This window comes from Mastigoproctus giganteus, chromosome 1 (assembly GCF_048544385.1).
Source record: "Mastigoproctus giganteus isolate SK-2022 chromosome 1, ASM4854438v1, whole genome shotgun sequence".
Classification (NCBI taxonomy): Eukaryota; Metazoa; Arthropoda; class Arachnida; order Uropygi; family Thelyphonidae; genus Mastigoproctus; species Mastigoproctus giganteus.
Window position 1 is genome coordinate 31368880 of NC_143575.1, and position 21936 is coordinate 31390815.

At 34.5% G+C, this 21936-nt stretch overlaps 1 protein-coding gene across 1 annotated transcript in view; it reads left to right on the top strand.

The window, feature by feature from the left end:
* The window catches only part of Cdk5 (Cyclin-dependent kinase 5), a 166600-nt gene extending 151212 nt beyond the window's left edge, over positions 1-15388 (top strand). Inside the window, exons 10-11 of the mRNA XM_090379424.1 lie at positions 14921-15001; positions 15110-15388. Of these exons, the coding sequence (XP_090235550.1) occupies positions 14921-15001; positions 15110-15208 (180 nt within the window). The 3' untranslated portion in view covers positions 15209-15388. The remainder of the gene's footprint in view (positions 1-14920; positions 15002-15109) is intronic.
* The last annotated feature ends 6548 nt before the right edge of the window (positions 15389-21936 follow it).

The following is a 21936-nucleotide window of genomic DNA, read 5'->3' on the forward strand; positions in this document are numbered from 1 at the left end:
CAGCTTGTGATGTAAGAAACTAACAAAGTGACCCTTGCTTCAATAAACCTTGCTGGTGTGTTTACTGTTGTAAACAAGTTGCTCCAGTTGAATGCATTTTGAACAAATGACAGCGATTGAATTGTCACCCCCAGCACAAAACCCCAAGGGGCTTTCCATGGTTGGGGGTGACAGTTCAATCCAGAGTTTTTGTGCCTGGAGTGTAGCATCTAAATCAGCTAATTGTTCAGAAAAACTTTAATTTGTTATTAACTTGTTTATTCCATTATAATGAATAAATAAGAAGAATCTTCAAGAAGGATATGAAAGTAAAAAAAGGGTCTAATAATGATGTGAAAATTTTGTTTCAGAAAATATTGCAACCATGAACATGATATATATTTTTTTACAATGTTTATATTACTGTTTACCAGGGGAAAAAACATGTTTAATAGGAAATATTCAGGAGCAGCCAAATTATAAGCATTATGTGAAAGATATTTGTTTTGTATGGTTTTATAAAAAAAAATAGCAACTGCTGTTAAGAATATGATATTTTTATCTTTATAGTATAATAGCTAGGAAAATAAAATTCAAGGACAGATATCCAATTACTGCCATGTTATATAGACTTCTAAATTTTGTGATGTAAAAAGCACTATAGTTAAATTTTAAAAAAATATATGTTTTTAAAAAATATATATAAGTTTTCTATTATATTTAGAATGAATATAGTGGTGAATAATAATGAAAAAAATACTAGAGAAATAATGTGTGGTTGCATTAAGAACATTTGAATTTTGCATAGAAAACAGTTGCATGTGTGTGCTTATTATGAAAGTTAAGTTTTTGATATTTGAATATTATTTCTGACCTAAAAAAAAAAAAAAGTCAGCATAAATACATAATTAAAAGAAGATGAATACAGACAGAAATTAAAAACAGTGAATAAAATATTAGGACATCACCCATTACAAATTACATCTCTCAAAAGAATCATCGTGTGAAACTACCAGGCGTAGCAAAATTTCGCTATGAACAGCTGGAGAAATGCTCTAGTAAGTGAAACTTAAACCTGATTGGTTGTTCCTTACACATATTGCTCCTATTTTTAAATTTCAGTTTCTTCTCATTCATGTTAATGGGAACTGAATATGGTATTGAAAGCACTGAAAAGCAAGATGGCTTTTTGAAAAGCCTTCACTTACTGTAACTATTACAAGTGAAAAAATGATGCAAGGAGACAAGTTTATACAGCATCAACAAAAAAAAAAATCCACACTACTCACTTCATTTGTTCAATTCTTCTTTAAATTTGATTGAAATTACCCACTTCCACAATACCTGGAAGTTACATGCCAATAGCTTTTAAATAACAATCCTTTGGAGGGGTTCACCTCTTAATGGGTGATGTCTTAATATTTTATTTTCTGTTTGTAATTTCTTTTTGTAACCAGCTTCTTTTAATTATACATTTATAACAAAGCTGATATATCAGTAAGTTATGAAAACTGAAGCTTCTACTACATATTTTAATTAACACCTATTGATCTTATTAGTGTATCTACACAATTGGACACCAACAAAAAAAAAAAAGTGCCCACTCAGTGTAGACTTAATTATCTGCATTTATCATAATTTTCATACAGGTTTAACAGTAGGAATCTATAAGGAGGCAAGTTTATACAGCATCAGCAAAAAAAACCACACACTGCCAACCCTGCCAACTTTTCTATCATCTGGAGAATATGAGAATTTGTAGATAAAGGAGCCACTGGATGGCAGTGATCACAGTGTATTGATGTGGGATTTACTTAAAGATATTTCTATCATCAGGTGTAAAGGGAAAGGTTTTTGCTTCCATAAAGGTGACCATGGCCACTGCAACCCTATGTGCTGCCAGTAAGCGAAATATCAAATTTGCCACCCCAAAATATTTGGATTAAAAAATAAAATAAGGCGTAAATAATTATTATTAATTTATCAAAAAAGAAAAGAATTACAACATATATCACATATAATATAATGAAACAACAAACAAAAATAACAAAATCATAATGAAATTCTGGAAATAAACTTTAAATTCTAAATCACAGTAATCGTACAATAAAATAAAAGGAAAATTATACAAATTTATGTTCCCTTGCTTTAAGAGATGCAAATTTATTAATTATTTTATTTATGTTTATTTGTTCCAAAAGATCATTTTCTATTGAAATTATTGTCAAATTAGAGAGTCGTTGTTGAGACATTTTTGATTAATTTTGAAAAATCTGAGGCCACTGAAACTGGTAAAGTTAGAAAAATTCTTAATGCAACTGCTACATTTGGACAAGTATCTATAAAATCGTTTTTAAAAATATATTGTAATACTTCAAATGGAGTAATATCGTGTTTAATATAAATCTGAAGTTCTTCAGATAATGCTAAACCATCAATAACAGACTCATTACGAACAATGTCACTTAACTTAATATGTAAATATTTGCAATGATTTAATAAATTGTCATTGGACCATTTTTAAATTCAGAAATATTATAACACATTTTAAATATTTCTACATGTTCTTTCATATTTGTAAACCTTTCATTAACGAGAAAATTGTTGTGTCCATAATTTGAAAGAAAAAAAGAGGATAAGTATACTATATGCAGGACCTGTTAATAAAAATATTCATTGTGTTGCATTGTTCTTCACAAAATTTCATATAACTCTGTTGACTGTATATTCAGATTTAAAAAGCTAGGGGTGCTACAGTTCCGCAGTGCTTACCAACGAGCCACCCCTGGTATAGATACATCATAGACAAATCTTAAAGAAAAATTAGAGTAGTAATGTGAAAGGCATCATTTCATCTGTATCTCATCCTTCACAACGAGTTGTCCATGTATTGCACTACCTCGAATAAGTAATGCTTCAGTAACAGAGAAGATTATTGTTACTTATTCTCGGGGGCGCTTCCGTAGCAAGGTGGGCAGGAGCAGCAATGCGTAGCACATGCTTCTTGATTAGACCAGGGTTCGAGCCCGTGACCACCAAATGCAGAGGATGCGGAAAGGTCAGGGAATGACCACCACATATCCCCGGAGTAATATGCCCTTAGTTACTAATGCTCCTAAAAAAAACAAATAATAATAATATATAATAACTTATTCTCAGTGGGCACCACCACCACAGTAACATTTCAAGCATTGTTGGCCTTTCATCGGTGAAGGATGTGCAAAATATGAGATATAGATGAAATAATACTTTTCACACTACTACCGTAGTTTTTGTTTAAGAGTTGGCTATGGTGTATCTACACCGATATTATATAGTAATGTTTATTATGTACTTGCATATTAAAAAAATGGATGGAGGAACTGAAAAATGAGCAAATTATTTTATTAGATATTTTTTATTATAATATGTTGCACAATGTAAGGTTAAGTAAAGTTTATTGAAGTTACACTATTTTTCAGTTTTACGAATAAAGAATGAATCTAGAATCCGTGTTTTTTTTTTTTTTTTTGCAGTATTTTGTTCAGATAAAATTGTGTCGTAGCATTTAGTTACGTCATTAATTTTGTGCTTAACTTTTGTTGCATGATCGTGAAGATTGTTCTCACAAAAATATTCAAGTGCTTGGTCAATTTTCTCAAGGGAAAGAGCTTTAATTCTTTAATTTTCAAATCCTCATTACTGTGGGCACTCTGATACCGGGGACCCCCTGTATATTATTCTGGCTGAAATCCAGAACATGGGTATCTCCAATGCAAGCATGGCCGAACAACAGACTGATTGTCTGGTGGAGTTCTGTGATTGGCTGATTATTGGGACTGCATGATTTACCTCAATTTGTGTCCTGATTGGATGCAAGTTCGCTTCTGATTTTAGCAGGAAATGCGAAATTATCGTGCTGTTGTTTAATCATCTTTGTGCTGCCCTCGGTTATTGTAGGGTTTTTTTTTTTTTTTTTTTTGCTTTCAAGTTGTTTCTTGACAATTTGATGTTTATTGCAGTAATCGTATGTATGAGTTGTTAGTGCCAGGTTCTCTTTATATTAGCGGGGTGTGGGGGTAGCAGCCCCCACACCCCCGCTAATATATAAGAATACAGTATTGCATCAATACAAAAACACATACATAATGTATATAAATTTACAATATAAACGAAACAAGAATATATATATATATATATATAGATAGATAATTTCAATAATCACGTATCGTATAAGAATTGAATTCTCCGTCTATCGCTTGCAAACCTATTGATGACATTTTCAATAAATTTCTTCTTTACTGCTTCCTCTTCTAGTTTCTTCCTGTGCACACTAATCATACATAACCCTGATAAGCGAGTTTCTGAGATAGTGGACACCTTAACCATGTTTTCACACATCTCAAGGTGCTGAAACGTCTTTCAATGGTACAGGTTGTAACAGATAATATCATACCAATAGTTATTGCCAAATTAATAGAAGGGAAATAGTTGCAATGTTCCGAAACTTCTGGTAAAGTTTGGGGAATATCAGTCGATGAACCAAAAACAGGAACACGTGTTTTATTGCTGCAATAGATGAAACATGTTCTACGGTTACCCCTTCGAGTGCCAAAACCGACCAACCCGTAATAAAATTTTAAGGCAGACAAAGCGTCCCATGGTCAAGGGTATAAGATTACATATCTCAATCACTTTACGATTATAATTTGTGGAATTTTTTACTCGATCCCAGGGAGGGGCAAGTGCTCTGTTTGCCCCCTCTGTGGATGCCCATGTCTCCAGACCTGTATGCAGTACACACCTTGAGTTAGGAAGCCTGACCACTGCTTGATACAAAGGGATAACACTTCATTTTCCCTAATAGCAAAATTCCTGTATGTCATTGACAAGACCCGATGACCTGCTCTGGCAGTCTGTCTGCACTGATCAGAAAACTTCATATCTGACTGCAACCCCCCCCACCCCGGTCCTGTAGGCACCTCAGATCACAGCTTGGTGATGGTCTCTTCTCCAATAGTCTTTCTCTCATGGCCATTCTCAACTTCATGTTGTTTGGCATTACAAGAATAGAAAATGGGATGATCTGCGACATTTCTTCTTTTCCTTAGACAGAGTACTATTTCAAATCTTCTGATGTCATTGTTTGTAGTAGAATATTGAATGTACAATGTTTGTACATTCAACTAAGTCGTAGTTGAATATTCTCGTTTCTTGCCAAAGCTGTTGGCTGCAACTTTTGCACATCTCTATTCCCACCTGTTTCAAAACCAGATAGTTCCATTGCCACTTCAGCCAACCTACTAGCTGACCTACTAGCATCCTACTTTTCTTCTAACTCATGTATTGATGATCTTGGTAAACTACCACCTACCATTCCTAATACACTCCATTCAATGCCTCCTGTAGTCTTCCATTAAAAGGATGTTAGAAAGATTTTTCACAATCTGGATGCTAAGAAAGCTTTAGGTTCTGATGGTATTTCTCCACTTGTTCTCAAAACCTCTATTCTTATACTTCTGTTTTGTGTTGCCTTTTTTTCACTTTCTTATTCCAAAGGTGTTTTCCCTTCTGCTTGGAAATTTGCTCATACCAGCTAGTTCCTAAATTATCGTCTCATTGCACTTCTAGACTTTCTAAAATAATGGAGAAATCAATTAATTGCCAACTCTTAAACTATCTAGAAGCCTTCCATCTGATCAGCAATCACTAGTATAGATATCCCATCAGTGGTCCACTTATGATATTCTGGCTTATGTTACCTATCTGTGGACAAATTCAATGGATAAGTTTGGTGAAACTCAAACAGTTACTCTTGACATTTCAAAGGCTTTTGATTGCATTTGGCATAAAGGCCTTTTAAATAAGCTTCCATCTGATGGATTGCCAACTGTTTTTTGTATTTGGGTATCCCGTTTTCTCTCTGTCCGTGCACTGCGGGTAATGGTAGGTGGCTCTCTGTCTTCTAACTTCTCCACTAATGCTGGTGTTTTTCAAGATTTTGTTCTTTTTCCCACTCTTTTCATCTTATATATTAATGACCTTCTTCCATTGACCAGAAATCCTAACCATAGCTTTTCTGATGATAGCACATTGCATTAAATCTTCCAGTTTGAGAAACCTTGCCCTATACAAACAGCTTTAACTTCTCATTTAGTCACTACATTTATTCATTTAACTTCCATTTTCTCCAAACAACCTTCCTTCGTATGTATTTTCCAAAAATTACAATCTACAGAAATTCAAGATTAATGTCAACAAGTATTTTCTTTCATTTTCTGAACTTTCAGCCATGCACGATACTAAGTACTATAGGTTCTAATACCTCTCATGCTTGGAGTTCTCATAAAAAAAAAAAATATGTGTATCTCCTTAAGCTAAGGTAAAGTAAGCCAACACGAAAACCATGGGAAACATCGGCTAACTTACCCAGAAAATTAGTTTCCCAATACTGCACTCTAGCGCTGCTCGCTCAGTAAACAGATGGTTGATGTTATTGGCCTGGAGCAGAAGTCGAGAACAATATACTGTATTGATTGACAGGTGGGCATGGCAAATGATGAAGTGGTTGGTGGTGGGCATGAGAGACAGCAAGCTACTGTGTAGTCGTTGGTTGGCATTATGATGTGTATTTATGAGTAAAGAATGGTGCATAATTAGTTTTGTAATGAATGGTAAACAGGTAATAGTAGCGATGAATCTTTTAAAGATAGAAGAAATTTGTAAGGAAAATAAAATGTTGCTTGATTTTTTGATGAAAACTAAATTAATAAGAATGAAATTGCCCTGTTTTAAGTGCAATGATTATTTTAAACTAATTGAATCACAAACAGAGTCATGTGGAAAGTTCTGGTATTGTAAAAAATGTTCTGCGCAAGTTTCTTTATTAAAACAGTTTTATGGAAAATACAAATCTTCCATTAAAAATGATAATGTATGTTATATACTTTTGGTCAATGTTCACGCCAGTAACTATGGCAGCATTCCATAGGGAGATTTCAAAAGTAACTGCAATTAAGTTTTATAAGAACCTAAGGGATATTTGTGAATTGCAGTTGTTAAAAAAACCCATTAAGTTGGGTGGATCGGGGGAACTGTAGAAGCAGACGAAACTGAATTGGTAAAACCAAAACATCACAGAGGACGAAATTTAACTGTTAAGAAGAAATGGGTGTTTGGAGTATTTGAAAGAGAATCAAAATTCGGCTTCATGAAATTCATAAAAAACTGGAAAGCAAAAACCGTGTCATGCATTATTAGAAAAGTAGTGAAGAAAAATACTACCATCATAACAGATGAATGGTGTGGATATAAGCGTATTATGGCCTTAGAAAATAAGAATTACAAACATTTGACAGTAAAACACAAGGAACATTTTGTAGATCCACATACAGGAACACATACTAATAACATCGAAGCCCATTGGAAGACTAAAAAGGGTTAATAAAAGACTAAATGGCAGCTGTAAAGATATGTTGGCAAGTCACATGAATATGTGGTGTCAGATTTATGGGAAAAATCATGAAGATACTTTTCAGAATATTATTAATCAAATTGCGAATAGCAATTGAGGTCCAACTTTATTATTATTTTTTTTTTTGGCTGGTGCAGCATAAGCCGTAGGCTTTCTTGCACCATACAGCCATTGCTAATACTAATACTAACCATATGATTTGTGTTCATGAAATATTATTTATTTTTTTTTTTTTCTGAACAAGTTCCATTCCGTTCATTTTTATGTTCTTCATTACGTTTTTTTCTCATTATTAAAAGCAGATTTTTGGAGTTCACGAGTGTTTTTACTATATTATTGATTTAGATTTGGTTACGAAAAAAGGAAATGGTTTCTTTATTTTTCGTTATATTTCATAACCAGACCTTAAATGTTAGGTTAGGAAATAATAGGAAAAGAAAGAAAGAAAAAAAGATTCTTTATATATATATATATATATATTTATATATATATATATATATGTGTGTGTGTGTCACAAATGAAAGTAAAATAAAAATAAAAAAAATAAAAATATATAAATGGAGAAGTTATTAATCACAAAATGCCAAGCCTAGTTGAAGAGAAAAAAAGAGAGAAAGAATGTTAAGAACCTATAAAAAAAAATCATTAAGTAGAATTAAATCTGAATTAATGCTGAATTAATTCAGATTTAATTCAGCATTAATTTAATTCGTTACTTAATTTATTAATCTAAATACACTGTGTTGGGGCTACCTCACTCATGTTTCTGGAGATTAAAAAATTTTAAAAAATAATATATATTTTTTTATTTTTTATTTTAATAGCTTCTCCATCAGCATCAGTTTGCATAGAAACACAGTGTTTGGTACATGATCAGGTGTAGCCCCCTGATGAAATACCTGATCTATGTACCAATTTTTAATTTTTAATTCTTAATATTTTTATAATTTTAAAATTTTTAATTCTTTAATTTTTATTTTTGAATTTTATAATTTTTATCTCTGTTACCCTCCTCTTTTTCTTTCAGCTTTTGTACATATGATTAGCCTGTTAATTCGGCATTAATTCAGATTTAATTCTACTTAATGATTTTTTTTTATAGGTTCTTAACATTCTTTCTCTCTTTTTCTCTTCAACTAGGCTCGGCATTTTGTGATTAATAACTTCTATATCTATATTTTTTTTATTTTTTTATTTTTTTTTTATTTTTTTTATTTTTATTTTATTTTACTTTCATTTGTGACACTTATTTATATACATGTATCCTGTTTGGTGCTTGGCACATTCAAGTACATGTACTGTTTTTCCTATTTTCTTTTTTTTTCTTTTTTTCTTTTTTTTTTTTTCACTTCATTTGTTTTTTTCCACCACCTGGTATACGAGTTTGACCAATACAGGGACCTCAGATGTCAACTATACACCAAGATTCACTCACTTCTTCGAAACCAGGAGGACATCGTTCTACAAGAGGAAGAGACCTACAAAGCATTCACACTTTTTGCACAAAATCTGTTCACAAGACAATGGACCCTACCCTCCCCTTGAATGGAGGTATTCCAAAAGTCCACAAATCACGAGACAACAGCCATCCCTCAATGGCCCAGAGTAATGGAAACACAACTAAGACTCTGACTCAATTTGTTCAAAGACACCATAGAAGACCAGAAGAACCCCATCTTGCCCTGGACTAAAGGACATCCAAGGTTGTCATATGACTCAACATACACTGTTTCTCTCTTGAACGGTGCTTTCTTTCCCTTCCCGTGGGGAGAGGGGGCTTTGCCCTCACTCTTTCCCTTCCCCAAATATCTTCCCTCTGGTGGAGCACGGGCCTGCTCCACTGCAATCGCGGGGCGATCCTCTCTATCGGCCCCATACTTCCTTTTCTTCCCTCCAGTCTTCACACCCCCTTCTACTGTTGACTTTCACAGCATTTTCAGCCCTGCGCGTCCAAATTTAACTACATCAAAATTTCCTGCCCGACCCGTTTAGGCATATAGAAAATATTATTTCAGCGTATAGCCCCTCGCAAGCATCTAAATTATTCTATGTTATTAGTTATTAGCATAATTTAGATGAATAATTATTCTAATTATTCATCTAAATTATGCTAATAACTAACCTCGAACAGCACTTTTTTTTTTTTTAAGGTTCTAGCCACTGAAATCCCAGGAAAGTAGGTGGCAGGACCTGCCAGAGTACTATATAGGTAACACCCGGCCGGCCTCCCCGTGGCGAGGTATGGTAACGTCGGGTCCCATTAGGGGCCCGGCGGCTAACAGACCAGATGAACAAGGGTACAACATGCTAAATACCACATGACCCATATACTTTTAAATCCCTGGCTTGTCCGATACAGTGTACATATGCGGAGATGGGAGAAATCCCAGGAGCCATTAGACCCAAATATACCTATACCTATACCTATTTCATATATATATATATATATATATATGGTATATGACTCTCATCAACCAGTGCAATACCACCACTTTGCTTACTGGAGGCTTGAAATGGTGGAACCCATGTTTAGTCTCCAGAGCTAAGTTCCGGTCAACCCTTCCCCATCTCTTCCATCATGCAGTATGACTGATGACTTTTGAGGTTATGATGAATATCAAGGTGAGAGCCAATCTTCCTTACATTTCGCGGGTTCAGCTCAAAAATGATGTTTGTAGGCGGCTGCTAGTTAGTACACCGGATGGAACCTATTGGTAACTCTTTAGGAGGCTTCCTGATCAGCTAGTGTATAATCTTGCTACCCCCACTCTTCCAGATAGTGACTGGAAGGAGTCCAAATAGTGTGTATGCAGGGGGGGGGGGAAGGCCTTGTCGAGGCCACGTTATGTCAAGGATCTGGGTATATTCTTACCGTGTGTATGCCATATCCAAAAATTTCATTACTTCATACAGTATGTCCCCCCCCCCCCCACTTTTTTCTTATTATTGAATACACCATGAATTGTCAAACTAATAGAGTAAGCTATTCTGTGAAAAGGTCTAAACTTCCCAAACACTTCCTAGTTAATTTCAAAAATACACGTCGTCTCAATTCTAATATCAATGATGCCCATTTCCACTTGCAGTCTGCCAAACCCCGTGTACTTTTTCTGACAGAATCTCAGTTATTGGTTGATTCAATAACTGAGATGCTGTCAGTTATTGGTTGATTCAACTACTGCTCATCTCAGTTGGCCAAATTATTCACTGTATGATTCCTTTTGCCTCAAAGGTGGTACTTGTGCATATGTCCGCTTCAATATTCCCCGTTGGAGACTTGGTAATTTGGAATCTCCTCTTTTCGATCCTCTCTTGCGTAAAATCTCTCTACCTCATTGTGTCAAATTCATCTGTTGTCTCTACCGTCTCCCAACTCCATTAATCACTTGGAGCTCTTTGACTTCCTATCTTTGCAACTTGACTTTCTCCAGTCCAACTTTCCTAACAGTGAGGTAATTTTTCTTGGTGATTTTAATGCTCACAACTCCAGCTAACTTCTGTTTTCTAGTCACACCGACCCAGCAGGTCATGATGCCGAAGCTTTTGCAATTACTAATAACCTTGCACAGATTGTTCATTTACCTACAAGAATACCAGACAATCCTGACCATACAGCCAACACGCTTGATCTTTTTCTCACAAACAGCACTTCTAAGTACATGGTCAAAGTGAGTGGTCCTTTAGACACCTCAGATCACAACTTGGTGATTGTCTCTTCTCCAATGGAGCCTTTATCTCATGGCTATTCCCAACCTCTTGTTGTTTGGCATTACAAGAATGCAAAATGGGGTGACCTGCGAGATTTCTTTTCCTTGGTGGATTACTGTTTCAAAACTTCTGATGTCGATGTTTGCACAGATCATGATAGTGAAATTATTCTTGTAGGAATGGAATTCTTTAATCCACACTCCACTTTAAAATCTCATCCTTTATCTAAACCTTGGTTTTCCAATAAATGTGCTAAAGCTGTTCAAGAGAAGAACGTTGTATATCGTAATTGGCTTGTTTCCAATTCATTCAGTTTCATTTTCTGCTTACACCAAAGCTCACAACAATTGTAAAGCAGTTATTAATCAGTCCAAACTAGATTTTGAACAGGCTAAGAGTAGAAAACTTGCTTCTTGCCCTAATGGTAGCCGAGCATTCTGATCTCTTGCCAAAGCTATTGGTCGCAAATTTTGCCCATCACAGCTCCCACCTCTGTCAAAACCAGATGGTTCTGTTGTCACTTCAGCCAAGGATAAAGCTGACCTGCTAGCATCCCATTTTCCTTCCAACTCATGTATTAATGATCTTAGTAAAACACCTTCCACCATTCCCAGCATGCTCCATTCAATTCCTCCTGTGGTTTTCCATCAAAAGGATGTCAGAAGGATTTTTATGAATCTTGATGCTAAGAAGCTCCAGGTCATGATGGTATTTCTCCACTTGTTATCAAAACCTGTGCTCCTGAATTTACTCCTGTTCTTTGCCGCCTTTTTTCACTTTCTTATTCCAAAGGTGTTTTTCCTTTTGCTTGGAAATTTCCTCATATCCAGCCAGTTCCTAAAAAGAGTGACAAATCCCTCCCATCCAGTTATCATCCTGTTGCAATTACTTCTACTCTTTCTAACGTAATGGAGAAATCAATTAATCGCCAACTCTTAAACTATCTAGAAACCTTCCGTCTGATCAACGATCGCCAGTATGGATTCTGTCAGTGTCGATCCACTGGTGATATTCTGGCTTATGTTACGCATTTATGGACTAATTCAATGGAAAAGTTCGGTGAAACACAAGCAGTTGCTCTTGACATCTCAAAGGCTTTTGATCGTGTTTTGCATAAAAGTCTTCTAAACAAGCCAATTACAACTGTTTTTTGTAATTGGTTATCCAGTTTTCTCTCTGATTGCGCACTGAGGGTGATAGTAGATGGCTCTCTGTCTTCTAACTTCTCCACTAATGCCGGTGTACCCCAAGATTCAGTTCATTCCCCCACTCCTTTCCTCTTGTATATTAATGACCTTCCATTAACTGGAAATCCAATCCATAGTTTTGCCGATGATAGCTCATTGCATTCCACTTTCCATTTTGAGAAACCTTGTCCTGCTCAATCAGCTTCAACTTCTCGAATATCTGCTACCAATTCCTTAAATGCCGATCTCCAGGTAATTTTTCAGTGGAGCAAAGACAACTTAGTTGATTTCAATCCTTCTAAAACTCAGTCCTGTCTTATTTCTCGCAAAAAGGATTCTTCAGCTCATATGCTTATCTTTGGTGACATTCCAATTTATAATCAAAATGATATATCTCTTTTGGGGATTACTCTGGCTTCTGATCTCTCTTGGCACAAGCACATTACAAATATTGCTTTCTCTGCATCTAAAAAAACTTGGTTTTCTCTTTCGATCTCGTTGTTACTTTTCTTCCAAACAGCTGTTCACTCTGTACAAATTGCAAATGTGCCCTACCATGGAATATTGTTTCCACATCTGGGTTGGTGCCCCCAAAACCTCTCTCAGGCTTATAGATTCCATTCAGAAGAGGGCAGTTATGTTAATTAATGACTCCTCTCTAACAGTCTCTCCACTTGCTGTCTCATAGACGTACTGTTTCTGCTGCATGCCTTTTCTATAGATACTTCCATGGGCACTGTTCTTCTGAATTGGCTTCTATTATTTTCTCTCTCTCTCTCTCTCTCTCTCTCTCACTCTCAAAACAGTCCGAACATGTGCTGCCACCAGCCAAAATCCATTTACTGTCCAACTTCAAATCAAATTCACAGAACCAACTTTTCATCTTCCTCATTTATTCATTCAACTGCCGTTTTCTGGAACAACCTTCCTTCATATGTATTTCCTGAAAATTACAGTCTACAGAAGTTCAAGTCTAATATCAACAAATATCTTCTTCTATCTTCTCAACCTGTAACCCAAGCATGGTACTAAGTACTATAGGTTCTAATACCTCTCGTGTTTGGGGTTTTCATAAAAAAATATATATATATATACCCACACGCGCACACACACACACATACACAGCGAATAGCTCTTGAGGTATTGATTGACGTTATGATATCTGTGTATCCGTGCGAGTGTCTTTAAAAATGAAAATACAGTAATAAAAAAATTAATATTTTGTTAATAAACAATTTATGCACTAGTCCACCCATGATTCTAAAGAAGAAAGGTCAGGTTACCCCTCCAGTTCAGGAGGGGTTCAAGCTCCCAATTACTTCTACTCTTTCTAAAGTAATGGAGAAATCAATTAACTGTCAACTCTTACACTACCTAGAAACCTTCAGTCTGATCAACGATCACCATACTGGCGATTGTTGATCAGACTGAAGGTTTCTAGGTAGCAATTCAAGTGGAATAACCTAACCTTTTTTCACCATTATGGAAAGCATTCATTAGGGTATGTGTGATTAGGGCAAGTTACCATTGAAGCAAGTGACCATTAGTGCTTCTGAGATTAGAGCAATGATACTAAACCAATGTTATCATCTGTTGTGTTCACACAACAATCAGTACATCATTTGCCATGCCTACCTGTCAGTCAGTATATTGTTCTCGGCTTATGCTCCAGGCCAATAATACCTACTATCTGTTCACTGAGTGAGCAGCACTAGAGTGCGGTATCGGGAAACTAATTTTCCTCGCCAATCCTTATTTAAATTTAATTCAAATTACCCACTTCCACAACACCTGGAAGTTACATGTTGATAGTTTTAAATGGCAATCCTTTTGAACGGTGCACTTCTTAATTTCTTAAAGAAATTAAAAGAAACTTATAAAAGAAGCATATAAAACTTTTAATTTATTTTTGTAACCAGCTTCTTTTAATTATACATTTATAACAAAGCTGGTATAGGGGTAAGTTATGAAAACTGAAGCTTCTACTGCATACTTTAAATTTATCAATGTTAGTAATTAGAAGCCATTGCTGTTATTGTCTTTATTATGCATCAAAAAGTTAAGGTGCAGAAATCAATCAGTATGAACTCTTGTGTGTGAAGTTTTTTTTTTTTTTAATGGCTACTGATCTTATTAGTGCATCTACACAGTTGGGCACAAGCAAAAAAAAAAAAAAAAGTGTCCACTCACTGTAAACTTAATTATCAGCATTTATCCTATTTTTAAAGAGGTTTTACAATAGGAATCTGTAAAAGTTGACAACAATTGAACCTTGCAACAAATGCTTGAAGATTGTGTTACCTGACACCTCTGTCAAAGAAAAATTGTATGGTTTTAAAAAATTTTATCAGAAGGACATTTTTTGTTTCAGAAATGTCTGTGTTAAAACGGTATAGAATGTAATATTGAAATGGCTATAGTAACAAGTTAATTAAATGGTAACAAAGAACAGTGAACTTGATTTTATAGTGGTTAGAACATGTATGAGTAATTACTAACAAATGATTTGTTGAAGTAAACGTACCACATTTAACTTGTTTTACAATAGGATTTTTTTTTTTCTAATTACTGATAGCATTTTCTGTGATTCCAGCCTTTTCCTTTATATCATCCAACAACAAGTTTTGCACAAGTTGTACCAAAGCTCAATACCAAAGGAAGAGATCTCTTGCAGGTTAGTTAGCCCTTTAGAATGGAATTTTATTTTTAATTATACTGCTAAGTTTTTTGTTCTCCTCTTGGTACACCCAGTATTTTCTGTAATAAATTTCATCTCTTTCAGAAACTTCTTGTATGTAACCCTGCCATGAGAATTTCAGCAGATGAAGCAATGCAACATCCATATTTCAGTGATCTTCCCCCTGCCATTAAAAGCATATAAAACTTTTTTGTACTGTGTCTAAGAATTCAGATCTATTCATACATATCTCAGAAATTTGTAAGTATATTAGTCTGAAATATGTATGAATCCTGTGAATTGATTTGGCCAACATAGTCTAAATGATAGAGATTGTTACTTTTCAGGAACCCTATCCAAAATTGTAATTTTTTTTAATAAAAAAAAAACTTATAAACACACCTATACTGTACTATACTATCCTGTACCATGTAATAAGCCTATTTTTCATTGTATAGTATTTTATAAATTCATCCATTTTTTTTAAAGCAAATCTGACTAGTTTTCATGATTTCATTTTGAACTGTATATTTATAATTTTATCACTTTTATTTCTGTGGATAGAGAGAATCAGTTTTATGGATTTGAACTTAGAGTATTATGCTATTATGATTTCAAAAGTAAAATTGACCTTTGAGAGAAAAATTTTATAACTTCTAGGAAATTGAAAATTAAAGAGAGAGAGAGAGAGTGAAAGAAAGCATTATCATTGCAAAATTTTTGTTTGATCTGAAAAATGAATAACTTGAAATCTTTAAAGAACTAAATATAAACTGAACATATTACAGGATTGCAGGGGGATAAATAAATGCAGAAGTTAGTTGAAATCAAAAATTTAGGACATGTTACTTTGTTTTCTATTTGATCACAAGGAATATTCTGCTCCCTCAAAAAATCAATGCCAAGTGCTCAGTGCTGTCTTGGTCCCATGTCCAGTTTAGAGACATGCTGTTGTCAATGATTCTGCCTAAGTTACTAATATCTTTTTAACTTCTATAGCCTTACCTATCTTTTTAAAGTGTATAGCCTTTATGGATGTGTCACATTTTTAAATATATAACAGATTTGCTTGCTATATATTTAAAAATCTGAAACATCACCAAGATATCTGTTTGATCTAACACCAACTTAGTGCCACGTACTTGGTGCCAATTCTTTTGACAGAACAGAATTCTCCCTGTGATCAAATACCTAATGCAATAAGGCATCTCAAGTTTATTTAATGAACTGAACAGTTAAGAGCACTAAGCATTTTTATTGTAACAATTCGAAAATTGTAGATCTCTTAAAGTACCATTTATAACTGACACAATATAATAGCGTAGCTTAATTTAATTTATTATGTACTCACCTTTTTATAATCTGCATTGATGTTGGAATAAATTGGATGATAATTTTAAATTTAAGTTAGCATGAATAAGTTAGGATTTAAAAACAGAATTAAAATGTGTGCAAGGAAGTAGAAGTGCACGTCTTCGTCCTTGGTTGTCAATGTTGAAATTTGAAATGATTTTAGTTATACGGTTGGAAACAGAAGGCCAATAGCCATAACAAGTGGCTTTCGTTTTACACGTCTTCAGTTAGCAATGGTAGAATGAGAGTAAACGCGTGTATTTAAGAAGACTAGGTTTCCCGTGATGCTCCTGGATACACGTGGGAATCTCGGGTGCATGAGATTCCAGACTGGTGCTATGTTATAGGGTAGTTTGGAATTAAATTCCAAACTACCCTATAACTACCCTAAAAAATTAAATTCTACTTCCTTGCGCACATTTTAATTCTGTTTTTAAATCCTAACTTATTCATGCTAACTTAAATTTAAAATTATCATCCAATTTATTCCAACATCAATGCAGATTATAAAAAGGTGAGTATCATAATAAATTAAATTAAGCTACACTATTATATTGGGGCATTTTTATTGTATAATTGACAAGGAATACAGTATAGTCACAGAAATTCCACTCTACATAAGTTCCTGTTTAGCTTACCATAATTATGTTCTTTGTTTTTCAACAATGTTATATTATTTAACTTCTTTAGTACACACACACACTCACACTCTCTCTCTCTCTCTCTCTCTCTCTCTCTCTCTCTCTCTCTCTCTCTCTCTCTCTCTCTCTCTCTCTCTCTCTCTCTCTCTGTGTGTGTGTGTTTCAAATTGAGTTTATCTGATTTGTACATATCTCTCACACTTGGATTGTCTGTTGTTGTTGTGCTGAAATTCATTAATGATTAAGCTGGATATTCCATTATTTATACTCTGAAAAGTGTTAGTTTCACCATTTCATTTATTTTGCCATGTATTTTTAGAATCTGTTCCATGACCTACATGGTGTCTCCCTCCCTTTCCTCTGTTATTTCTTTGAATTTCACAGCAGGATAATATCATCCTATCTACCTTTTCTTGCTAATTTTCTCTAAATGATTATGCAGTATTTTCTGTATTGCGATTTATTGCTGATCTCAAAAAAGTTAATCTGAGTCTAATAGACAACATTGAGCAGCTGTGCTTCTTTATATGAAATTCTTGGAGTGTAAATAGATGCCAATAAATAGATATATCTTGATGTTTGGGTAGTTGCATGAGTAAGCAAAGGATCCCTCTACAATCGACCAATCATATGTATTCATCTGGAATTTTTCATCCCACAAAGAGGCAGTTCCAGTTTGTGGAATGAAAAACCAGAAAATTAATGAAAATGGAAATATAATAGAAGAACAAGGAAGAAGAAAAAAAAAGAAAAAAAAAAAAAACCATAATCAAGCAAAGCAGAATGGGATAAATTTTGTAAATCATTAATAAAAGACAGTTTCCAGTTCAACAAAAGAAAAAGCTAAAAATTAAATTTCATAATAAAAAGAATGATATTTGATGGCCACAGCATAAGGAGTTGTTTTCCATTTAGAGCTGCAAGTGACAGAGAGTTAATGCTAATCAGATTTGAAAATTAAATTTCCTAATAAAAAGACTGATGCTTGTTAGCCACCGCATAAGCAGTTGTTGTTCCATTTAGAGCTGTAAGTTACAGAGGGTTAAAACTTATTGGAATTGATTTCCTCAGTGTTATTGGTGGCTGCACAGAAAATTATAATAAATATTTCTAAATGAATTTTTCAAAAACTGTAAAAAAATGATATTTTTAATTCTATTATTAATCATTCAATGTTTTTAAATTTAATTTAGCATTTGATCGTATTTGTAAAGTAGAATACATACATTCTAGTAAGTGAAGTAAATGAAATACTTAGTTGTGTATTTTATTAATACAAAAAACATGTAGTAAGAAAATAAAAGAAAACCAATATTTTTACATTGAATTTAAGATCTCTTTAATATATAAATATTTATCATAGGATTTCATTTGACAGTAATGGATCTTGTGCATTACAAAATACATTACATTTGTATGCATTAGGAAAGTAATATATAGTCATAATTGTTAATGGTATGAAAAAATTCACTCTGTAAAAAGTTTGATTTATTATTTATGTTGTTCTGTATATATTTTTTGATAAGTGTGAGATACTGAATGTAATAGAATTTGGTTTATAGAAAAAGAGATTCTGTTTTGAATTCATATTTAAAATATGGACAGTCAAATAATAAATTAATTAACAATAATATCAAACCTTCAGCTACGATACAGAGAGCATCCTTACATTCAGCGGAAGTCCCTACAGATTGAAGATGTACAATGTCTCTTCTGTTCACAAGGGTGGCTTAAAGGGTATTGAGTGAGTAAATGCAGACCTTTAATTTTGACTTCTGTGCAGGAACAGCACTGGGGTCAATGGGGCATGCAAGATTAACTTGATAGGAATGAAGCAATAAGGCAGTCATGGCATGAATTTCTTGAAACGAGATCATGAAGGAACCAGTTGCAAAGAATAATTTTGAAATTGTATACTTAGATTTCAGTAAAGCTTTTATACTGTTCCACATGAATGATGGTTATATAAATTTGAGCAATGTGGCATTAGTTACCATTATGGATAAAGAAATGGTTAAGTGGAAGGACAAAGAGCAGTTACAAAAAGTCACTGCTCTTTGTGGGTTGTTATGACGGGAGATATTACAATATTCAGTGTTGGGGGGGCCCCCTTACTGTTTTTAATATTTAGTAATGATATTTATGTAAGTATTTCAAGGTTTCATGACTGATTTGGTGATGATACAAAGGTGTACTGGATGGCTAATAACATTAATCATGGTATGCTACTTCAAGATCTAGATAGACCCATAAAGAAGATCATAAATAATAAATCTAGGCACATGGGCTGAAGTTTGCAGTGCAAATAACTTTGCTAGCAAGGACAAAGAGATGATTATCTCATTATATAAAGTAATGGTTAGGCCACTTCTGGAATTCTGTATACAAGTTTGGAAACTTCATTTTATTAACAACATAGTTCTTTTGGAAGGGGTGAAGAGAAGAGTGACAAGGTTAGTTTGTGGGGCACAGAAAGATATCCTTACCTCCTGTCATAACATTAATCCACAAAGAGCAGTGACTTTTTGTAACTAAACATTTGCATGGTGACCTTGTGCTGGTAGCATCTTTACTCTTTCTCTTTTCTCTACTTAGTAACTTGGAAATGGGGTCTGAATAAATTTAAAGATGGATAGGACAAATTACTAGAATGAATAGGAAAATTAGTGGGTTAAAATGGGTTTTTTTTTTTTTTTTTTTTTGGCTTATGCTGCATAAGCTTTGCTTCCTTACATCATTTTACCAATATTAATACTAACATAACAAATAAATGCATACTCACTTATCCACATACACCTATGCATTGCAGAGTTGGGGGAAACCCCCAGAACTGCATTACAATTAACACTATGCACATATAGTATTATAATAACTAAAATTTGCAAGGAAGTGGGTGCTTTTTTTTTTTCCCTATCATTTATACCTTTCCTGTCATCAGAAGTACCAATTTAATTCTGCTTTAAACTTAACAAGTTGTCCGCCTCAGCCACTTTGTCAGGCAATTCATTCCAGTAATCAACAACATTCTGCCCAAAAGTAAACATCACATGATGCACACCTTTGTATTCCTAAATTTTGCATTTGTGCCCCTTGGTTCTTTTCTCTGCTGCCAGTGAAAATATACTTCCCTCATTCATTTGACTGATTCTCTTCGGGGCCTTTTATACCTCTCTTAGTCCCCCCCCCCCCCTGCCTGGTTGTAAAAGTTTGCAGTCTGCACTTTTAAGCCATTCTTCATGTGAATGTCAATTTGCACACATTACCAATCTGGTTGCCCTTATCTGAACCTTTTGTAGAAGTTATCTTTTCTTCAAGTCTGGCCTCTAGACCTGAACAAAATGTTCAAAATGTGGTCTGAATATTGCCTTATACAAAGAGAGATGACATGTCATAGATAGGACACCAAGTACCTTCCTGGTTGTGTGTTTACATTGCATGGAGAATTTTATGTCTGGCTAAATCATACACCTAAATCTTTTCATTCCAGACCCCTTTAGCTCTCCTTCCCCTAGCTAGTAAGTAATACCTGGATTTTTGTTTCCTAGGTTAAAAATCTTACATTTAGAAGCATTAAACATATGTGCAACTGATCTGTCATTTTGAAGCAAAATGGTCTGGTCTTTGTTATTAATCACCCTTCCTGCCTTTAAATCATCAAACTTTGACATCTTCCCCTATGCTACCTGATTAATGTCATTAAGGAAGATGAGGAATGGGAGTAGTCCTGATGAAGGACTTCTCTTGCTGCACTCATCCACCCCAACAGGGCCGGATTTTAGGTTGTTATGGCCCCTAAGCTATAACTTTCTGAGGCCCCTCTACTGAGCGAATTTTAGGTTTCACTCATCAAAGGTGCATATAAAATGCTACATAAATAGTAATACAAACATTTTTATTAATTGTTAAAAAAATAATAGAAATTTTTGACACTGGTAATTACATCTATATTATTATTATTATTAGTCATATGGTGCAAGGAAGCCTTGAGGCTTTTGCTGCACCAACCAAAAAAAAAAAAAAAAAAAACATTGAGTTATCCTGAGAGAGAGAGAGAGAGAGAGAGAGAGAGAGAGAGAGAGAGAGAGAGAGAGAGAGAGAGAGAGAGAGAGAGAGAGAGAGAGAGAGATGAGTGTGTGTGTGTGTGTGTGTGTGTGTGTGTGTGTGTGTGTGTGTGTGTGTCGGAAGTAAAAGGGAATCGCCAAAAAAGAGAAAAATGATATCCAGTTAAGGACCCTGGGTGTGCCAAGCCCATACTCACCAGATGTGAGCCCTGGGGGTGTATATCTGTAGTTTGTACTGTAAAAGATGATCACGTTGATGCCGTTGTATCCATTGGTTTAGTAATAGGAGGGCTCATGTTTAAGGCAACAGATGAATCAGTAAATATTTTTTTTATATGTGGTGCTATAACATTCATATTATTGAAGTACATTTTGTTCATTGCAGTTTTGAAGTCCTTACATTCCCTCTGTCTGGAAAACAAAATTTACAAAGCTCACTGAAATGATCAACTATCCCTAATGCACAGCTATGAAAAATGCAATGCTACTTCCTGCCTTTGCACCTTCTGTATCACCAATTTTCTTGAATGGCAATACTCTCTGATGCTGAACACTGAAGGTCTCTTCGGCTTTTCTCGTGCTTTGTTTGTATTACGATGTGTGAAGCCTTTCAATATCACTAAATTTGGCTGTCAGCGTGCATTTACAAAAACATTTTAAATAATCATCTAATTTGAAGAGCTAGTTCTTATATTTAGCTTTGCGCTGTTGATCACAAAAGAGCTGAATATTTTTGCCCGTTTTCACAAAGGGGCAAAATTATTATTATTATTATTAGCCATATGGTGCAAGGAAGCCTGAGACTTATGCTGCACCAGCCAAAAAAAAATTTCTGTACCACCCAGAGAGAGAGAGAGAAGGGAATCACCAAGAAAGG